At 35.0% G+C, this 21,449-nt stretch overlaps 1 protein-coding gene across 2 annotated transcripts; it reads left to right on the top strand.

Moving 5' to 3' along the window:
- Positions 1-3,865: 3,865 nt before the first annotated feature.
- On the top strand, positions 3,866-20,519 carry LOC129886466 (uncharacterized). Of its 2 annotated transcripts, none has more exons than XM_055961161.1 (9): positions 3,866-4,963; positions 5,832-6,020; positions 8,657-8,749; positions 8,917-9,099; positions 9,186-9,288; positions 9,386-9,571; positions 15,682-18,119; positions 19,219-19,808; positions 19,987-20,519. In XM_055961161.1, exons 1-9 carry the CDS (start codon positions 4,736-4,738, stop codon positions 19,994-19,996), a joined length of 4,020 nt encoding a protein of 1,339 aa, XP_055817136.1. In that variant the 5' UTR covers positions 3,866-4,735; the 3' UTR covers positions 19,997-20,519. The 2 variants fall into 2 exon arrangements, with proteins under 2 accessions (XP_055817136.1, XP_055817135.1); XM_055961160.1 differs by having other exon boundaries at positions 3,867-4,963; positions 19,216-19,808.
- Positions 20,520-21,449: the final 930 nt, after the last annotated feature.

Genomic DNA, 21,449 nt, shown 5'->3' with positions numbered 1-21,449 from the left:
ATGGGTGGACTTCTTATAAGATTTGGAAAATCCTCCTCCCTTTAAGCTAACTTTAGAGGTGAAAGTTAGGTCAAAGACCTAATTTAACATGATACCAATGTTGGCCCCCGAAATTAAAATTATCCATGCACCAGATGCTAAACGCTGGGCGTGAGAAGAGGTACTGAAAGAATGACAAAAGTCTTACATTGGTGGTTAATGAGATTTAGGGGCGTAGCGATAACTCAAAACATTCCTCTCTTAGGCTTACCGATCTTGACTAATTCCAAAATCTATTTATTCCTAGACGCACGACAAGAGGCGGTAAAGACCTGAAAGGTGAAAGAATCGACGAGTTTACTCGTTGGTGTCAATTAGGCGGTCGATCATAGAGAAAAGAAAATGACAAAACAAAAAGGATAGGTGGACTCTTTATAAGGCTTGGACAATCCTCTTCACTTTGAGCTAACTTTTGGGATGAAAGTTAGGCCCAAGACCTAATTTAACAAACTAGAATTATGATGAGAAGTGTGTGATTTGAAGATGAGAGTTGGCTTAGTGATGGAAAATCATGAGGGCGGAGACCTGATAGTGGAGTGGAGTCATCGCCTGTGTTGCTTGATTTGTTGAAGAGAAAAGGAAAGAAAATAGAGAAGGTTAAAATAAAAAATAAAAAATAAAAAAAAGAATTAAAGGAAACATAATTATTATTATTTTATTAAAAAAACAAAAAGTTAATATTCTCTCGGTCCTTTTTTATGTAGCACTCTTTCCCTTTTAATTCGTACCAAAAAGAATCTCACCTTACTATAACTAGAAACAATTTAACTTTAAACTTTCCCTTTTATCCTTAATGAAATGATTCTCTAAGGATTGTTTTAGACTCTAAGTTTTAAAAACATTCTTTTTTTAAAAAAAAAAAAAGAAACACCATGCCAAGTCAAAGAGTGCCACATGAAATGGAAAGGAGGAAATATGAAATAAAAGAAATATTTATAAAATAAAAATTTTAATTATCTTTTTACCTCTAACTCTTAAGAGAGTGAACTACACCTTCTTTGCCACCTCAATATTTAGGGAGCAAAAAACTCTGCTTTAAAATAGTCTAAGGGAGGGATGGAATCCCGTATAAATATATAGTTGAAAATTCAAATATAAATGAGGTATTTGACTATTTTCGCCAATATTAAATTTTAAATAGAAACAAGAGAGAGAGGAGAAATTGAGCAGGGTTTGGTTAGAGGGTTAGAGCTAAGGCCCATAAACAAGGCCCACATTATAGGGCACTGTGTTTCACCTCTAGATTGTTGGCCCAAAATGGATTACGTGTAGATGCACATTTGATATTTGCTTTCCCAATTAAGTATAAATTATATAATATTAATAAAACAAAAAAGGGCCAAAAATATTCTAGAACTATAGGAAAAAATTTAAAAATACTCTTCATCCATTTTTTGATCTAAAAATATCCTTTTATTCATTTTTTTGGTTTAAAAATACCTTTTCATTCACCTTTTTGGTTAACTATAACCCTTGAAACTAACAATTCTTTTTTTATTTTTTATTTTTTAAAAGTATTTATTATGTATCATTTTCTTATTGGATAAAATAAAAATCCACCTCCTCTAATTTTTTATACCTCTTCAAGACCCCATTTTTTTTATAAAAAAAATCTAATAGTTTTTTTATTGCTATAGCTTTTTCTTCTTATTTTATAATAAAGTTTGTTTTAGGATCATGAAGAGGAATATTGTTTTGATTTGGATAAATTATGAGAAAAAATATTTATAAAATAATTTTTTTATTTGTTGTAGTTTTTTTTAATTTAGTTTTTTATGGTCATCAAGCATGTATATTGTTTTGATTTGGATAAATTATGAAAAAAAATTGAAAAGCTTATTTAAAAAATCTTTTAGTTATATGAATTATTACAAAGATAGTTTTACAATAACTATCTAAAATCTATCTTGTAATAAAAGAAAAATTATTTATTTATTTTTAACTATTTTGTAATAACGAATTTAGTTTAATTTTTTTAGGTCACGGGTTCAAGCCTTGGAAACAGCCTCTGACAGAAATGCAAGGCAAGGCTGCGTACAATAGACCCTTGTGGTCAGGCCCTTCCCCGGACCCCGCGCATAGCGGGAGCTTTAGTGCACCGGGCTGCCCTTTTTTTACTATCTTGTAATAACTAAAAAATTATTTAGTTATACATATAACTAAACTTTTTTAGTTATACATATAACTAAACTTTTTTAGTTATTTTATTTATACGTATTGTAAAAAATAAGTATTATTAAACAGTAAAGAAAAATCAAGCCAAAAACTAAAAAAAAACTATTTTTTTTGATTAATCGGATAAAAAAAATTCTAGTCTTATTTATCAATGTAGCTTTTTTTAAAAAATTGTGTGTGTGTGTGGGGGGGGGGGGGGATCTTGAAGAGGTATATTATTTTGGGTTTAGATAAATTATGATTTTTTTTTTAGTGGAGGTGGATTTTTATTTCATTCAATAAGAAAATGACACATGATAAATATTTTTATAAATAAAAAATAAAAAGAGGGTTGTTAGTTTGAAGGGTTATGGTTAGCTAAAAAGTTGGATGAAAAAGTATTTTTAAACCAAAAAGATGAGTAGAAGGGTATTTTTAGACCAAAAGGTGGATGGAGGATATTTTTGCCCTTTTCCGTTAATAAAATACCAAAAAAGAAAAGATCAATAGATTTTTGATGTATCATTCAAATTGAATTTATTGTTTATTGTAAGGTTGTAAATTAGACAAATTGGTTAGGCTGAATACAATAATAGAAATATTATTAGTTGATTAACTAATTTCATATAATTTATTAATTATTTCTACAATTTCATAGCCTGTTAAAAATGCAAACTTTTTCCAAAAAGTTATTAGTTTAAAAAGTGAGGTGTTTTGACCAAACTTCTGGGGATAAATAAATGCTTTTGGGATTAGCATACGTTATTTTTAGAAGTTGAAAATGTACTTTTTTAAAAAAAACATTTTTTTAAAAAAAAGCCTCTGTGAGAAAAATAAACTTAGAAATATTTTTAAAAATATTGGTCAAATACTAATTACTACTCGAAATGTTTTTAAAATTTATTGGCCAAAGTCAAATTATTTTTCACCAAAAATAATAATTTTTTCAATAAGTTGATTATAGAATTTTGACAAAATGGGCTATATTTAGTAAGAGGGGGAAGAACTAAAAATTTCTCCAATATAAGATACCATATTGTTCGAGAAATCCTAGACACTGTCAGGATAAATGGTCGTCAACTGGGACATTTTATTACATTGGAGATTCTTCTTCAAAACTTGTATGATGAGAAATATGTGAAGTGTATGGATGATCCAGAAACAAAAGTTTTGTGAATTAATTAATTAAAATATATGTTTATTAATATTTTGGTCCTTAATTTTTCTTTTTATTGTGGATTTATTTATTATAAGTCATGTTTCGAAGTTTGTCGAATAATTCAATAACAACGAAATTACTAGGAATTTCTCTTTTAAAAGCTCTTTCAACTTGTCTTGTTTTGAAATAAGTATCGCAATTAAATTTGTTAATAAGGTATAAAAAATATCGCGAGATAACAAATGACAAAAAGAGACAACGCCCAATAATTTTATCACAAATAGAATGAAAACGTTAGATTTTATATAGCAAGTGAAACTAAAAATCCTGTTTGTTATATTGGAAGGGTATTAATTATACCAATAATTCTATTTTTGTGATTTTATAGTAATCAAAAACCATCATTTGCTATAAATTTACACACCCACCCTTTCATTTCCTTTTTCTTTTGAATAGAGAAAAGGAGGATAAAAGGAACCAAAAGAGATCAACAAAAGAAAGAAAAGAGGAAAATAAAACAAACAAATCTCTCTTTACCTTTGCCCAATTAGTGTGTTGTTTATTTTCTACATCGTCAAAACCAATTCTCCTCTCTTTCTTGAATTCCATTTTTTCTCTCTCACACAGACACACACTTCAATCTGTGCTTCCCATTCTCACACACGCCCCTCTCTACGCTGCTTCCCTTTCTCCTTTCCAGAAACACATTTGCCTTTTTTTTTCTCTCCTATTTATATATCTTTCCCTTTACTGTTTTTTCCTTTGGATTTTCAAGAACCCCCCTTATGTACGCTTATTGGGAATGAAAAATTTCATCTTTATCTGATAGAAAATCAAGAAAAGTTGTGGATTCGTCATTCTGTTGTATTTCAGGGCTTTCTTGATTTCTTGGAAGTTCTGTTTTAGGGGGTATCGGTTTCTGTTTTAATCCATTGATCAACTATTTCTATCAGACCTCTCTAGGGTTCCTTTTGTTTTAATTTTTATTTTTGATTTTGGGGAAAGGTGTTTTTTTTTTATTTCATCATTTCCTTCTTTTTTGGGGTTGATATATATAGGAGTACATAAAAACTATCAAGTGCTATTGACACCCTTCTTGGTAATTTATGATTTTGCAATTCAGGAATTGGCCTTGTTTTATTAGTCTATTAACTATATTGTTGAACTGCTTTCTTGGGGTTCTGTTTGAAATTCAGATTTAGCTTTTGTATGAGATACTTGATAAAGGGGTTGCTAGATTAGTTTGTGAGGATAAAGACTAGTTAGAAAACTTTTTAGCAGCATTTAGAGGGCAGCTGGCGAAAAAAGGTTGTATTTTTATTATTAAGAGTTCTTGAAAACAAAAGAAGAACATTTGTAGTTGGGTTATACAAGTAGTGTTGTATGGGCGAGCATGAGGAATGGGCAGAGCCAAGTGGGCTATTGCCGAATGGATTAGTACCAGATGCAGGACCCGTGATCGGAGTCCTTGACTCTGAGAGATGGTCAAAGGCTGAGGAAAGGACTGCAGAGCTCATTGCCTGCATTAAGCCCAACCAACCATCCGAGGAGCGCAGAAATGCGGTTGCTGATTATGTCCAGCGGCTCATCATGAAGTGCTTCCCATGTCAGGTTGTCTTGATGTTCCAAAATTGTGGTTACATTGCAACATTGTTGGAACTTGCTGTTGTTATGTTATGTAATGTTTTGCTATTTCTCTGTGATATGAGTGACTTACCTTTACGAAGAAGGACCAATGAATTCACTTGTTCTCAATGCATTAGGAACTTCAGTGTGTGTTGTAAACATTTGGAAAGATGTATACCTTGTTGAAATTAATAATCCTTTTTTCTGTATTCTGGAGCTCTTTATTGAATACACTACAGATGGGTAACTAAGATTTGGTTAAATGTTGGGATTTTCTTGTCATATGTAATATTACTATGAAGTGGAGATTTCTATTTTTCTTTTATTTTCCAGAAGTAAAGGGAGCATATTAGATACAAAAGTTGGATAGAAATAGTTGGGGATATTATGAAAATGGAAGAGAAGGTAGAGTGTGGGTATGTGGTGGAGATGAGTGAAGTGAGTTCATGGTGAGCTGGTGATATCTTTAGGTGGTTCAAACTATGGTCTTGTAATCATTCCCCCCCTTAAAGAGTGGAGTCATTGCTCTCATAGTCACATAGTTTTGATATGTCAAAAAACGTTGTTCTATGTCAGATATGAGTAGAAGTATTGACTTATTTGGGGTGAAATGAGTCTTCGGGATAAGTGTGCATGACTTGTACATTTGACTGTGCTATTTTTTTGTTTGTTGCAAGGCTTTCTTCACGAAGGAAGTGAATACTTGGAGTTGCCATATGGGACTTTGTCCTACTTACTCATCTAAACACAAAAAAGAGAAAAAAAAAGGAGCAAATGTTCCAACCTTGTTTATGTGTTGTCTCATCTTTTGGCATTTTGCTTGTAATTTCTTTAACCGCTTCACATTTTCCAGGTTTTTACATTTGGTTCAGTACCCTTGAAGACTTATCTCCCCGATGGGGACATTGATTTAACTGCCTTCAGTAATAACCAAAGTTTAAAAGATACATGGGCTCATCAGGTTCGTGATATGCTAGAGAAGGAGGAGAAAAATGAAAATGCTGAATTTCATGTCAAGGAGGTTCAGTACATTCAGGCAGAAGTAAGTCCTTTTTATTAACCCCCTTTTACTTGAGGTTTGCATGAATATTCTTAATCTTCTCCATTGGTGCCTATTAGAGAGAGTAGGTAGTCGTGGCTGGCTTTCTTTAGTAGTTAAATGGTATTTGACAATTTTTGTGACTTCTGATAGGATGGAGAATGTTCCTTATGTAAAAAGAAAAAATAGGATGGAGAACGTTTTAGGATTATCTTTAAATTATAAGGAGTTCTCATCAGGTATTTTTAAATTCTGAAAGCAAGATGGTTCCATGATCATCATTTGTTGGTTTTATATGGGCTTGAATTTCACTTGTCCCTTTTTTTTTGGGATTTTATCTCTGGATCTGTAAAGATATCGGCGTCTATGCTACTATACTTTGATATTTGTTGTTGAAATTTCGAAAGAACATTCAAAAATTTACTTTTGTTACTATTTTTCGGGTTAATCTTGTGAAACTTTTTTGCCACTTGGCTTTTCAGGAATTTCTTTCCTTTTTATTTTGATGCAAGAAAGCATGCACTATCTAGTTTCTTAGTTCTGTGGTTTATGCAATGGTTTTATCTTGTGGTCTTGGTCAATTTAGTAGCACAAATTTCTCATTTCAACTATCAAGATTTGTGATTCTAATTTGATAATCTTTTTTAAGTAGAAGTAATGAAAAACCGTGTTACTATGTCTGTTTGTATTACTTACCATCTGTTGTATTGATTTTTAATCAGCATGGACTGAACTATTCCTACCTTATTAAAAAAAGAAGGAACTATTCCTTTGAAAATAAGTGACACTCATTTGAACCTGTTTTTTAGAGTTGCAAAAGTAGTGAAATTTTTCTCATTTTCACTTGAGACTAGATCTTAATTAACATTAAAGGGAGATCTCATACGAACATTAAATGTATGGTTGTATTTGACTGTCGTTGTCAAAGCAGAGTTATATTCCAGAAACTGTGTCAATGCTATATTAAGTTTCTTTTCAATGTTTTGAAACGAAAATATTATAGAATCCGATGGTGTTGACATTTGATATCATACATTGAGATACTTTGGGACTTTGAGGGATTATATGTTCCAACTTTCAAGAGTAATTTGTTTATGAGGTCGCTTGCCACTAATATAAACCCCAGTTTTGTGTCTAATATTCATGTTTATTACGCATCACATAGAGGTTCTGCAATATATCTCAGTTTAAAAGTATTCTTGTGAAGCACCCAAGGCTGTGGCCTAGTGGTCAATGAAGTGGGTTGAGAATCATGAGATCTAGGTTCAAATTCCAACAGAGAGAAGAACATTAGGTGATTTCTTCTCATCTATCCTAGCCTTGGTGGATATAATTGCCTGGTACCTGTTGCTAATGGGAGGTGACAGATAACTCGTGGAATTAGTTGAGGTGCACGCAAGTTGACCCGAACACTGGCGGCCGGGCAAGCTCTCCGTTGAGCTGCCGATTTCCCTCCTATCCTAATGACAAACCATGGTTATAAAAAAGTGTTTGTGTGAATGCTCCTATATATTGAATGTTGCATCTGGCATTTAACATACATCCGTTGCATTTATTCTATCTTTTTCCAATATTTAATGGAGTTGTAATGGTATCATCATATATTCTGTTTATATAGTATATTCGGCCAGAAGAAATATATTGAGAGCCTATTTCGAGAATTTGGGGAGTTTTATCATGTAACTATGTCTATAGTTTGATTTGTTGTAATGCTCGTTCCCAAGGCCAATAAATGTAATATTCCCTCCGTTTCAATTTGTTTCTTAGTTTGACTTGGCAAGGAGTTTAAAAAAATAAAGAAGGCTTTTGAATTTTGTGGTCCTAAATTTAAGCTGTGTATGTACCAAAATGCCCTTTGAATATTGTGGTCTTAAATATGCCAGGTAGCATGTTTAGTATAAAGAGTTACTAAATATAGAAAGCGATATTCTTTTCTAAATAGAAAAGGAAAGTTAGGCAAACAAATTGAAATGGCGAGAGTACTTTTTATGCTTACTTAATTCTATTGTTGTTGCTTTTAGGAATGATTACAGTTGACATTAACTACAGAGTTATTTTACGATAGCACTCAGACACAGACATTTTACTCTCCCCTTGTTCTGTCCGAGTATCTGTCAGGAACTTAAAATGGATCTATAAGTTCTCCATAGAAAACTTCATTGGTCGGGTTTGGATCTTATCAATCAGATGTAGTGATAATTAGCTACATCTTTTTTGGAGCTCGTGAGGCTACATATAGAATTTTTGGAGACTTTTCTGGTTGGAGTATGTTCTTTGCAGTAAACTTTCGCAAGTTGCGAGGAATATCCTCCACTTCCACTAGTATTTGTACAAAGCATGGTGCTCTAGGAGATTATAGTGTCGAGTGGAGTTGCGTGAGGAAGGAAATGTTATTTGAGTTTGTAGCTAATACTTCTATTAAAAAATATAAAAATCAAAGAAAGAAAGCCAGCAAGTTAATACTTCAATTTGAATAATCAATCATCTTTGAATATTTGGGTAGCTTAATAAGGGTAGTAGTTGCTAATGTTGGTTATATAGTTGAATTTTCTGTAGTTCTCTTCATATGCACCAGCGTCTTGTTGATTCTATTATCCATGAATCCCTCTCATTGTTCTCTTTTTCTTTTCTGTCTGCAGGTGAAGTTAATAAAATGTTTAGTTGAAAATATCGTGGTTGACATATCTTTCAATCAGCTAGGGGGTCTATGTACCCTTTGCTTCCTGGAGGAGGTGTGTAGTTTCTTAAGCTATAACAAGGTCTGCTGTTTGATGATACAGCGATAGGGTTAACATGCTGTGCTTAAGTAATTACTTTTCCTAAACGGAACTAGTTGAGAAATAACAAGTTCTTATTAAAGGAGCATGAACTCTTGACTGTACCTGTTTGTCTTTTGTAGGTTGATCACCTGATAAACCAGAATCATCTATTCAAGCGCAGCATTATCTTGATTAAGGCATGGTGTTATTATGAGAGCCGTCTACTGGGTGCTCATCACGGTCTCATTTCAACTTACGCCCTGGAAACCTTAGTTCTTTATATATTTCATGTGTTCAACAATTCCTTTGCTGGGCCACTTGAGGTGCATGTTACTTTTACTTCTTTGTTTTTTCCTTTTGTTTGACTGGTTTTATTTCTTATTTTTTGATGTTTTCAATTCACGCATAGGTCCTTTACCGCTTCTTGGAGTTCTTCAGCAACTTCGATTGGGACAACTTTTGTGTTAGTTTATGGGGTCCTGTGCCAATTAGTTCACTTCCTGATGTCACTGGTAATGAACATGTGTGGAGCCATTTAGTGTTTTTTTTGATTTCCTGTAGTTTGGATTAAGTTTATTTAATGGCTTAATTTTGTTGTTCATGTTACAGCGGAACCTCCTCGCAAAGATGGTGGGGAATTGCTTCTCAGTAAATTGTTTCTTGATGCCTGTAGCTCCGTCTATGCTGTTTTTCCCGGTGGGCAGGAAAACCAAGGGCAACCTTTTGTCTCTAAACATTTTAATGTGATAGATCCTTTACGAGTAAACAACAACCTTGGCCGTAGTGTGAGTAAAGGTACTTGAAATTTGAATATTCCTGTTCACTAATCTATATTATATTAAAAAGGCTCTTAGTGAAATGCCGTTCATGTTTTTTATCCTTTAAGAACATAATTTACATTGGACAAAATAGTAATTTATGTTATCTTTATATGTAGGAATAAAAATCATCTAAATTTTAGGTGTTAAATCTTTCCTTATTTTAAGGATTTAGGAAGTCCTAATTGAAAATAAAAGGTGTTCCTTTCCTTGTGTGATTGGGGATAGGTTTCGGGAGAAAATCTTTTTGGGAAAACGTTTTGAAATTTCACTGGGTAATGTTTGAATACAAAAGTTGTTTTTCAAAATTGAATTTGTTTTCCATGTTTAAACAAGATTTGGATGTGGAGAATAAAGGTTCAAATTGTATGTACTTATTACTCTATATTTATATCTATATATATTTAAAAGCACATTGAATTTGAAATCAACTAAAATTTTAGTTATTAAATGTTCTCTTATTTAAACTATATAGGAAGATCTAATATTTAGAACACTTAAAATCCAGTAAGAGTTGCCTTAATCTTCTGGTTAGGGAAATAACTTAATGCTAGAATTTGTTCTATATTGTTGAGTTCTTATAGCAGAGAAATTCGATAGGATGGGCTTGAAAGGAGTATAGGCCTGCTTAAAAGTAATTTATAATTAATTGATTCAACTACTTACAAGATAAAAAGAGTCTAAAAGATTTCTAATTTTTTTTTTGAAAAAGTAAATGAATGCTAAAACTAGTTTTCATTATAAAAAAGTATATTTTTTTACTTTTGCATCAACTCTATGAATTATTGGGAATGTATTCTCTTTCCTTTTTAAGCTACTGAAAAGATTGTGTACTAATAATGAGCTTATTTATTCCTACTAATACTAGTGTTGAAGGTTTAGGCTTGGGTTAGCTTTAGAATTATAAGTTTGATAACATGTTAAGTTTTCTATATTTTCATTGAACTGAGAACTTTTAATTATAACTATTAGTTGATCGTTTTGTAGAAGATCTAAAAAGAACAAAAATAACATACTAAATAAGTGGAGTAGAAAGATCAAAGTACTTTTTCTTGAAATGTAATGACGTACACCTTTTAATACTTTTGTTGCATTCTTTCTACCTCAAATTATGATAATAGAATGACTTCGAATTAGAAGTACACTCAATTTTTTGTCCATTATTATTGTCTAATCGAATTAATTTCAAAGTTATAAATATTAAAAAATAATTAAATGTTAATTTTTTCTAACGTGAAATCTGTCTTAAAAGGGAAAAAGAAGCTTATCAACATTTTGTACAAATAAGGATTAGAAATAGGAAAATGAAGTATTTATCTAATTGATTGTGTGTAAATAATGTACTTTAGAAAGAAATCATAGGTAGAATAAGATAACAATTGTGCTAAAAATTTATAAGGACGATCAATAATTGCCAACTTTAGATGCCTATGTGATATAAGTTTTAGCACTCGTAAAATGAGTAAAATGTGGGTAAACTATCAAACAAGTTTTGTAATAACTAATTTACATGAAATCTACCTGCAACACACACATTCGAGTGCTCATGTAAAAGTGGACGACTTTGTTTACATTACGTTCAAATGCTACTTCTATGACGCTTTTGTGCAATGAAGCAAGTAGAACACAATGAAGGAAGAATCATCTAGTGAGTCAAAACCCATAAACGTAATTTACACTTATCATTTGAAATTTGTAAATTTCCATATTATTATGCGAATACATCTTTTAAATATTATTTATGTTATTTTTAGAAGTTTATTCTTATTAATACAAGGGACATACTCGAGGTGCATACTCTAAAACTAGTTGTGAGAAATGTTGGAAAAAAGTATTATTGAATTTTGTACGGACAATATTACCCAAACACCCTATTTATAGATACTATAAAACAATCCTTTTCCAAGTAGGATACTATAAACTATTCCTATTTCTATTCCTATTCTAAGTAGGATACTATAAACTATTCCTATTCTAAGTAGGATTGTGTACACCTATTCCTATTCTAACATTCCCTCTCAAGCTGGTGCATACAAATCATATGTACCTAGCTTGTTACAAATATAATTAATACGAAACCGGTGAGGGACTTGGTGAAGATATCTGTAAGTTGATCACTTGACTTCACAAACTTTGTTACAATATCTCCTGAGAGTATCTTTTCTCTAACAAAGTGACAATCAATCTCAATGTGCTTAGTCCTCGCATGAAACACCGAGAACCGGTGAGGGACTTGGTGAAGATATCTGCAAGTTGATCACTTGACTTTACAAACTTTGTAACAATATCTCCTGAGAGTATCTTTTCTCTGACAAAGTGACAATCTCAATGTGCTTAGTCCTTACATGAAACACTGGATTTGATGCGATATGAAGGGCTGCTTGATTATCACACACAAGTTCCATATGATCGGTTTCTCCAAATTTTAGTTTTCTCAGCAACTGTTTGATCCAAACTAGCTTACAAGTTGCTACAATCATTGCTCGATATTCTGCTTCTGCACTAGATCAGGCAACCACTCTCTGTTTCTTACTCTTCCATGACACCAAATTAGCTCCTACTAAAACACAATATCCGGATGTAGAATGTCTATTAGAGGGTGATCCCGCCTAATCAACATCCGTGTATTCGGTGATATGCCCATGACCATGATCCTTAAAGAGTAGTCCTTTATTGAGAGCTGACTTTATATATCGCAGAATACGAATAACTGCATCCCAATGACTATCACAAGAAGAAGTCATAAATTGACTTACAACACTCACAGGAAAAAAATGTTAGGTCTAGTCACTGTGAGATAATTCAACTTTCCAACCAACCGTTTATACCTTTCAGGATTACTGAGTGGCTCTCCCTATTTTGAAAGGAGTTTAACATTTGGATCCATCGGAGTGTCAATGGATCTACATCTCGTCATTCCTGTCTCCTCAAGAATGTCTAAAGCATACTTGTGTTGAGAAATAACAATATCTGATATAGACTGAGCAACCTCAATACCTAGAAAATACTTTAATCTGTCGAGGTCTTTAGTCTGGAAATGCTGAAAGAGATGTTGATTCAAATTAGTGATACCATCTTGATCATTGCCGGTGATAACGATATCATCAACGTAAACAACTAACTAAATACACAAATTTGGTGCAGAATGCCGATAAAAGACAGAGTGATTAGCTCCATTACGAGTCATGCCAAACTGCTGAATTATTATGCTGAACTTTCCAAACTAGGCTCGAGGAGACTGTTTCAGACCATAGAGTGACGTATGCAATCAACATACAAGGGTACTAGACCCCCCTCCCCCCGAGTAACAAAACCAGGTGGTTGCTCCATATAAACTTCTTCCTCAAAATCACCATGCAAAAAAACATTCTTAATGTCCAACTGATGAAGAGGCCAATGACTAAAGGCAGCCATAGATAGAAAAAGATAGACAGATGCCATTTTAGCAACGGGAGCAGAAGTGTCATTATAATCTAGCCCAAATATCTGAGTATACCCTTTGACAACAAGGCGAGCCTTCAGTCGATCCACCTGACCGTCTCGGCCACTTTTGACTGCATGCTGCCCAACGGCAACCAACAGTTGATTTACTTGCAGAAAGGGAAACAAGCTCTCAAGTACCACTCGTATGTAAAGCAAACATCTCATCAATCATAGCCTATCTCCATCCAGAATGAGAAAGTGCTTCACCTGTAATCTTAGGAATGGAAATAGAGGACAAAGATGATGCAAAGGCATAATGTGGTGAGGATAGACGATAATAACTCAAGAAACTATAATGTGGGTTAGCATTTCAAATGGATCGTATACCTTTTTGAAGTGCAATTGGTTGACTAGGAGGAGGCAAGTCCGCAGTAGGAATCATCTGGGATTACAAATGGACGCGAACGACGATAATAAGTCAGAAGTGGTGGCACTACAACTGGAGATGCAGGAGAGACCGTAGATGCCTTAAAAAGTCGGTACAGGTAAGACCTCAGATACATCAGGATGATCAAAAGATGTATAGTAAGGTTGAGATTCAAAGAATGTGACATCGGCGGACATAAGGTATCGATGAAGTTCAGGTGAATAACAACGACACCCTTTTTAAACTCGAGTGTAACCAAGAAAGACACGTTTGAGGGCACGAGGGGCTAATTTATCTTTCCCTGGGGTTAAGTTATGAACAAAACACGTGCTCCCAATGACACGAGGGGGGATAGAGTAAAGACGTTACTGAGGGGACAGTATGGAATGTGGAACCTGTTTCTGAATAGAGGATAAGGGCATTCTATTAATTAAATAACAAGACGCAAGGACTGCATCTCCCCCAAAAATGCAACGGAACATGAGATTCAATGAGAAAAGTGTGAGCAGTCTCAATGAGATGCCTATTCTTCCTTTCTGCTGCACCATTTTGTTGAGGGGTGTACAGACAAAATATTTGGTGAATAATTCCATGATGAGTCATAAACTCCTGAAATTGGGGTTGAGCTTCCAATCCCCATATTTTTGGAACCAAAAACATCACACCCAAAAGACACAGTGTGAAATTTTCTTGAAAACAGCAAAAACACTGGATTACAGAGATTTGGTTGCCGGAAAATCTGGATCTCACCCGAAACAGCCTGGAATTCGCCGGAACCCTAATTCCAACGACCAAATCTGGTCAAAAAACTGCACTGATCTAGTCGGAATGTCTGGACAACTACAACTAAAAAAAGATTGCTCAAGCAAATCGACCGGAACAACAAAAATGACACAAATCAGCCCCAACAACCACTGAAAATTGACGCACGGTGACTTGTTTCTACCCTTGAATCTTCTCACCAATGCTCTGATACCATGTGAGAAATATAAGAAAAAAATATTATTGAATTGTGCAAGAACAATACTACAAAAAGACCCTATTTATAGACACTATAAAACAATCTTTTTCCAAGTAGGATACTATAAACTATTCCTATTCTAAGTAGTATACTATAAACTGTTCCTATTCTAAATAGGATTGTGTATACCTATTCCTATTCTAACACTAGTAATGTCAATATAAGCATTGATGTCATCTATTTCTTTCTAAGTTGCTCGGACTCTTCACTTTTAGTGCCGCACTCGTGTCGATACGATAGGGGTGTGGGATCCATACCAAATTTGGTCAACCAATTTTGGGTACTTTGACCAAAATCAATTGAGAAATTCGGGACAGATTCAACAATTTCTATAATGGAAACAACAATTAAAGATGAAATTGAAGAAAATGGAGCACCTTGTATAGAAATTTCTACGTCGGTCCTTTTTCTTATATCACCTTCTGGGATTCTCATCTTGATCAATATTTTTCCTCGTAATACCTTAAAAGTTTTCCACATAGTATCTTATAATCTAGACATATAACTCTATTTTTAGATATTTGAGTAATGTTCATCCGAATCCCCACATTCGTATCTGTACCTAGATCCGTACCCCAAAATTTCAAAATTTAGATCTTTAAGGATCTGACCTCTAGATCCGCATCTGTACTCGAGTCCGAGCAACTTAGATTTCATTAACTTCCATTCACCTTTGGCCCTACTTGCAGAGGTCTTTGATCATGAGCATTTACTTTTATTTGGTTTCAGTTCTCAATTATATTCCATGAGTTTTCTTTACTAATTTGATGCTAGATTTAATTATATATGTTAAAGGTTCTGACGTTTAATTTATTTTTGCCACCACTGACAAGTGAGGGATAACCTAGAGGAAAACACCCTCCACCTAATGATCTTGAGGTTGGGTTTTGAGTAGATTGTACGGGAAAGGTCTGGGGACTCCTTGGCAGCAGGTGGGTTTAACCATATCAGAAAATAGGGGGGCTGCCACTACTTTTTTTTACATAATGCATGTTGGCGCACTAGAAGAACAGAAAGTTACACAAATGTTTACTGTCGTAGCTAAACTTTCTTTGACAAGTAAAAAGTTTGATTGAGGGAAATTCTTGAGGCACAGCCTTGTATGACAACTGCTTAATAGAAAGTAACTGCGTGGTTTCAAAAGATCTGGTTATGACATGTTCTTCATATCATTGCTTCTTGGTACTTCATATTGGTCTGATTTTTATTCTGGCAGGTAACTTTTATAGGATACGGAGTGCGTTTGGATTTGGTGCCAAAAGGCTGGCAAGATTACTGGACTGCCCCAAAGAAAATCTAATTTATGAAGTAAATCAGTTTTTTATGAATACATGGGAGAGGCATGGCGGTGGCCAAAGGCCTGATGCCCCAGAGGCCGAATTGTCATGCCTAAGATTGTCAATGCTAGATGACACACCGGACTCTCAGAATTTTAGGGTCAACACCGGTGGAAAAAAGGTGAGTAAGGTGGAGGGAGCCAATCCACAGAATGTTTCTTCTCAACGTAGTAGTGATTCTTCTGGAACCTTCTCTAGGATGAATGATTTTTCTGTGTCCTCTTATATTGAAAACCAAAAGAGCCATGGCAATTTGAGCATCTCAAGGCTTTCTGATCAAGTGCAGAAGGAAACCACTTCCTCTCAGGTTTCACATTCAGACAAAATTCAGAGAGAATCAAAATCTGATCAAATAGCGAATGATATCCAGGGTAGGTTCGTTTTTGCTAGAACAAGGTCTAGTCCTGAGCTTACAGACACCTATAGTGACAGTAACAATCAAGGAAGGCGTGGAAGAGCTCCAGAGACTGCAAAAACGCAACCCACTCTGTTGAGGCAGGACAGCAGTTATAAGAGGAGGAACCAAGGATCTGAAAATGTAGCAGGTCAGAGTGGTCGATCTTTAAATGAGAACATGCCAAGGCACGTTCCATTCCATCAGAGTCATGATCCTGTCACCAAATCTAACGGTGGATCAAATAACTTCGACCGAGAATCAAGCGTCGATGTTCTGAATGAAGAGCTATCATCCACTGGTGGGACACATGGGATGCATCAGGAAGAGCAAGATCTTGTGAAGATGATGGCATCTACTTCAATACATGGATTTAATGGGCAAGTTCATTTTCCTTTTAACTGGGCTTCAGCTCAATTACCTTTTCCTATCTCTCCTTCATTTCTGAGTTCTATGGGTTATAATCAACGAAATATGCCAGGAGTTCCCCCTAATATTCCATTTATGGATCCTGCATTTTCGAACATGCAATTTCCGCATGGTTTGATTTCACCCCACTTCAACCAGTACTTCCCAGGCCTCGGGTTGAATCCAACTTCTGAAGTTCCAGTTGACCGCAATAATGAAAATTTTAGCTCTATGGAGATGAACTCAGGCGAGGCAGAAAATGATTTCTGGCAAGATCAAGATACTGGCTTCAGTGTTGGATTTGACCCAGAAAATGGAAACTATGAAACACTTCAATCTGATTCTAAGCAACAATCTATACATTCAGGTTTTAACTTTGTTCCTTCATCTTGGGTTAGTGGCTCTGGCAACCCTCTGGGAGCTCAGCAGAAGTATATGAAGGAAAAATGTGGGCCAATTAGGGAAGTACATTCTGACAATATTCAGTTTCAGGATAGCAGGTTGAATGACATTTATGCTGAAGAAAGGATGGCAAGTTCCAGGTTCTCATCCAGTGCTCATAGTAGTTCTATGAGAAGTAAAACCTCTTCTGAGAGTTCTTGGGATGGGTCATCCGCTAAAAGCACAAAGTCAACAAGGGAAAGGCGGGGAAAGAAAACAGGTGCTGCAGAGCCAACTACAGGTTATGGAAAAGGTAAAATGATGTCTGATCACGTTTCAGATCAAGCTGAGGATGATGATCAGGATTGGAATTCTGTGTCAAATGTGGGTACTGAAATGGCTGAGAGAAACCAAGGACCTCAATCTGTTATTTCCATGCACCTTGCAAGGCATGTGCCTGAACATGAAATTGCTCAGACAAGTGGCTCGGACCCAATGATACCCATTGCACCAATGCTTATTGGGCCTGGTTCTCGCCAAAGAATGACTGATAATTCTGGGGTTATTGCATTTTATCCCACTGGGCCACCAGTTCCATTTCTAACGATGCTTCCAATATATAATATTTCACCTGAGGCAGGAACTCCTGATTCTTCAACAAGCCATTTAGGAGGAGAAGAATGCCAAGATCATAGCGATTCAGGCCAGAACTTTGATACATCTGAGGGACTTGACCACCCTGAAGATTTAACTCCATCCAGTTCTTTTAGAGGGGCTACTTCTTTGGACCCACCTAATGAACACAAGCCCGATATACTTAACAGTGACTTTGCTAGTCATTGGCAAAACTTGCAATATGGAAGGTTTTGCCAAAACCCTAGGCACCCCGTACCACTTGTTTATCCTTCCCCAGTAATGGTACCACCTGTATATTTACAGGGTCGTGTTCCGTGGGATGGCCCTGGAAGACCAGCCAACATGAACCTCTTTACTCAGCTGATGAGCTGTGGTCCTCGTGTATTGCCCATTGCACCCCTACAGTCTGCTTCTAATAGACCTCCTAATGTGTTTCAGCGGTATGTTGACGAGATACCAAGATTCCGTAGCGGGACAGGGACATACCTGCCAAATCCTGTAAGTAGTTGACTCATCAAACTTTTACATTATTAAATTTTATCTCTATATCTCTCTATTAGGTCTCTTTAACTGATAGTATTAGGTGGATGTTAGAGTGCCACATCGGTTGTGAATGGGGTACTTGGTGCCATTTGGCCACAAATATATTTCGGAAAAACTTGAAAAAAAATTGGGAACTAGTGTTTGGCCATATAACTTGCTATTACTTGGCAAATATATTTGGCAAACATCTCAAGTTCCCAAGTTCTAGAAAAAACTAAAATTTGGGCCAAATTCTAGTATTTGGGAATTTTTAAAAATTAAAAAATTACACCAAACTTTTATATTTTATAAAAACACTCATCATCTATTAATTCCAATTAATATATATCTACAACCAACCCCATCATAAAGAACTACTTGTTTTTAATGGGTCATTATTTATCCTGAATCAGTGACAAGTTTGAGTGTGTGATTATTGTACTACTCTTGCCCATATTGTTGTTTTTGTCATTGATTGTCATCAATTATGTTATAAGGTTATTTTTTAATGGAACATGTTCATTAGAAAATGATAATACAAATTTATGGATAATTTTAATAATTTTTACAACTTATGGGTATAAATCATATTGTTTTAAAAAGCCAAATATTTCTCCCAAAATTTATCGCCATGGTGAAACTTCATCCAGAACCCAAAAATAACTTTCCAAAAATACTTGGGAATTTGTGGCCAAACGCTAGCTTGGTCTCTTTATATGGCCAGTCTTGGGAAATCCTTACCCCATGAGCTAGTTGTTGGAGTTGAATTAGGTCCAAGGTCCATTTCCTCATGTGGTATCAGTGCCAAATTTATTCCTTCTTTTTTTAGTGGTGCACCTATGTTCTAAAAATCATAGATTCGCCTCTGGTCACAGTGACGTTTTGCCTATATTATGTCCAGGAATCTCACATACAGATCGCCTTTCTTTCTATTGGGGGAACTGGGGAAGCTTGTTTTTTTTGTATTTGTAGTATTTATTCTTCTATTCTGTATGCAAGATCTTTTTTAATTGATACGTGCTTACTACATTTCAAGTGGATATTTTACCTTCACAATTTGGTGTTGCTTCAGAAGGTTTCAGTTAGGGATCGACACTCATCTAATACAAGAAGGGGCAATTACAACTATGAGAGAAACGATAACCATGTTGACAGAGAGGGGACTTGGAATATGAATCCAAAATCTCGTGCTGGTGGGCGTAATTATAACCGCAGCCAATCTGAGAAATCAAACTCAAGAGTGGATCGGTTGGCATCCAGTGACAGCCGGACTGACAGATCATGGAGCTCACACAGACATGATTCCGTTTCTTATCTGTCTCAAAATGGTCAATTGCACGGAAGTTCAAGCCATAATGGCCCTCCTAATGTGGCATATGGCATGTATCCATTAACAGCAATGAACCCTAGTGGAGTGACTTCAAATGGGCCTGGTGGTTCCCCTGTTGTAATGCTGTATCCATTTGACGACAATGCTAGTTATGGTTCACAAGGAGAACAACTTGAGTTTGGGTCTCTGGGTCCAGCAGGTTTCTCAGGTGCAAATGAACAACCTCAGCCAGGTGAGGGAAATCGACAACGGGGAGCATTTGAGGAACAGCGATTTCATGCAGTTTCTGGGCAACGGTCTTCTCCAGATCAGCCATCTTCACCTCATCATCAAAGGTAAACCAAGGTAATATTTATGGTTTCGTCATGGGCTTTGTTCAAATCATGAGTCTCGGGCATTTGTTCGAATTTGTGAAACTGAGCTGGTTTTGTCTTAGGTTAACAGACAGTTTAGTCTCTATATCTTCTATGATGATGAAACTTTCTCAACTTTTTCATTTCATATTAACAACAGGAGGAATTAATTACTTTGGAAGATCAGTGGCTGGAGGGAATTATCGTTGAAGGGTACAAATTGGTTATCCCTTTCACATTAAGCTGGAAAGAAGACAACGATTTGGTGATGGAAGAAACAGTGGTGAGGGGCTGGTGTGTTACCACCAGACAGTCATATCCTCACTTTAGTTTTGCAGTGAAGATCTGGACCATGAGAAGTTACTCGTCAGATTTTACTAGAAAGTGGTCACACTATGAAATCCCTTTTCAGCTGCAGCTAACCCTCTTCAAAGAGATATAGGTTTTATGCTGTTCTTGTAGAGATTAGCATATTGCACTCATTAAAGTAGAAACTCTTTCAAGAATTTAGAGTTTTTAACTTGTTATAGTAGTTTTTACCATTAAAAAACTTTCATTTTCAATAGAATGTATTTAGATTTTGTCAGCAAAAATGAACTTGTACTAGTTCAATAGTTTAACTGACTCTGGGATATTTCTACAGTGTAGTGATGTGACTTTGGTGGTCACAGAATTTAAGAGTCCTTTCCACAAGATCTTTCATCTGCTGTGCTACTAACTGCTCAAGGCATTTCTGCATCAGGAAGTTCTTTTTTTATTTATTCATGCCATGGTTAGGAGGAGCATGTCATATTATTGCTTCTAAAAAGCACATCCGTGTTATCAATGAAGCTGGAGAGACCTTGATTTAAACTCCAGCTATGGCAAAAATGTCAAGCCATTTTTTTGAATCTATCTAAGCTTTGTGGAGAGAGTTATACCTGTGTAAGTGAAGGTAGCAGGTAATTAGTAAACTTCTTTTTACTTAAAATTGTTGAAGAGCAAGTCCTTTCCCCCCCTCCCCCCCCTAAATCACAGCAACTGAATACTAGAAGTAAATACTGGGATACTAAATTTTAATTCTATATTATAACAAGTACCTAAGTGTAAATGTTTTGGTAACATGATGTTCAAGTTTAGGTCCTGATAAAAAAAAGTGAGCAAATATAGACCTCTGCCTGAGTGGGTGTGTTATAGTTCGTTCAATATCTTCTTTCTAGCTATTGAAGACCCGTTGCCCTTTTGTGATTGATTTGGATTATTGTGGTTGAAAAACGCTATTGAAGATAGTTTTAAATTTTTGAAGAAGACAAAGTGAATTTATTATTTTTGAAATTTGAGTTGAGTCTAACCATTAAAAATTGTTGAGATGTTACTTGGTCTTTCAAGGAAACATTTCACCAAAATCAACACTACAATATTAAATTATTGAAAATAGTTTTATGTAGTACTATGTATTTACATCTAATAGTTACATATATATGATATCCTTCTTGCATTCCATATGCAGATTCCTGTTTATTTTGTCAATAAAAACTCGTGTATACGTCAGAAACTTATTGCGTTATTTATTAGACATTCCTATTCAGAACAAATATGTAGCCTTTTCCATAAATATAATTTACTATTTTAGAGCCTACTTGA

Source organism: Solanum dulcamara, chromosome 4, assembly GCF_947179165.1.
Source record: "Solanum dulcamara chromosome 4, daSolDulc1.2, whole genome shotgun sequence".
Lineage (NCBI taxonomy): Eukaryota > Viridiplantae > Streptophyta > Magnoliopsida > Solanales > Solanaceae > Solanum > Solanum dulcamara.
Note: the sequence above shows the minus strand (reverse complement) of the source record. Positions and strands in the feature narration are given on the sequence as shown.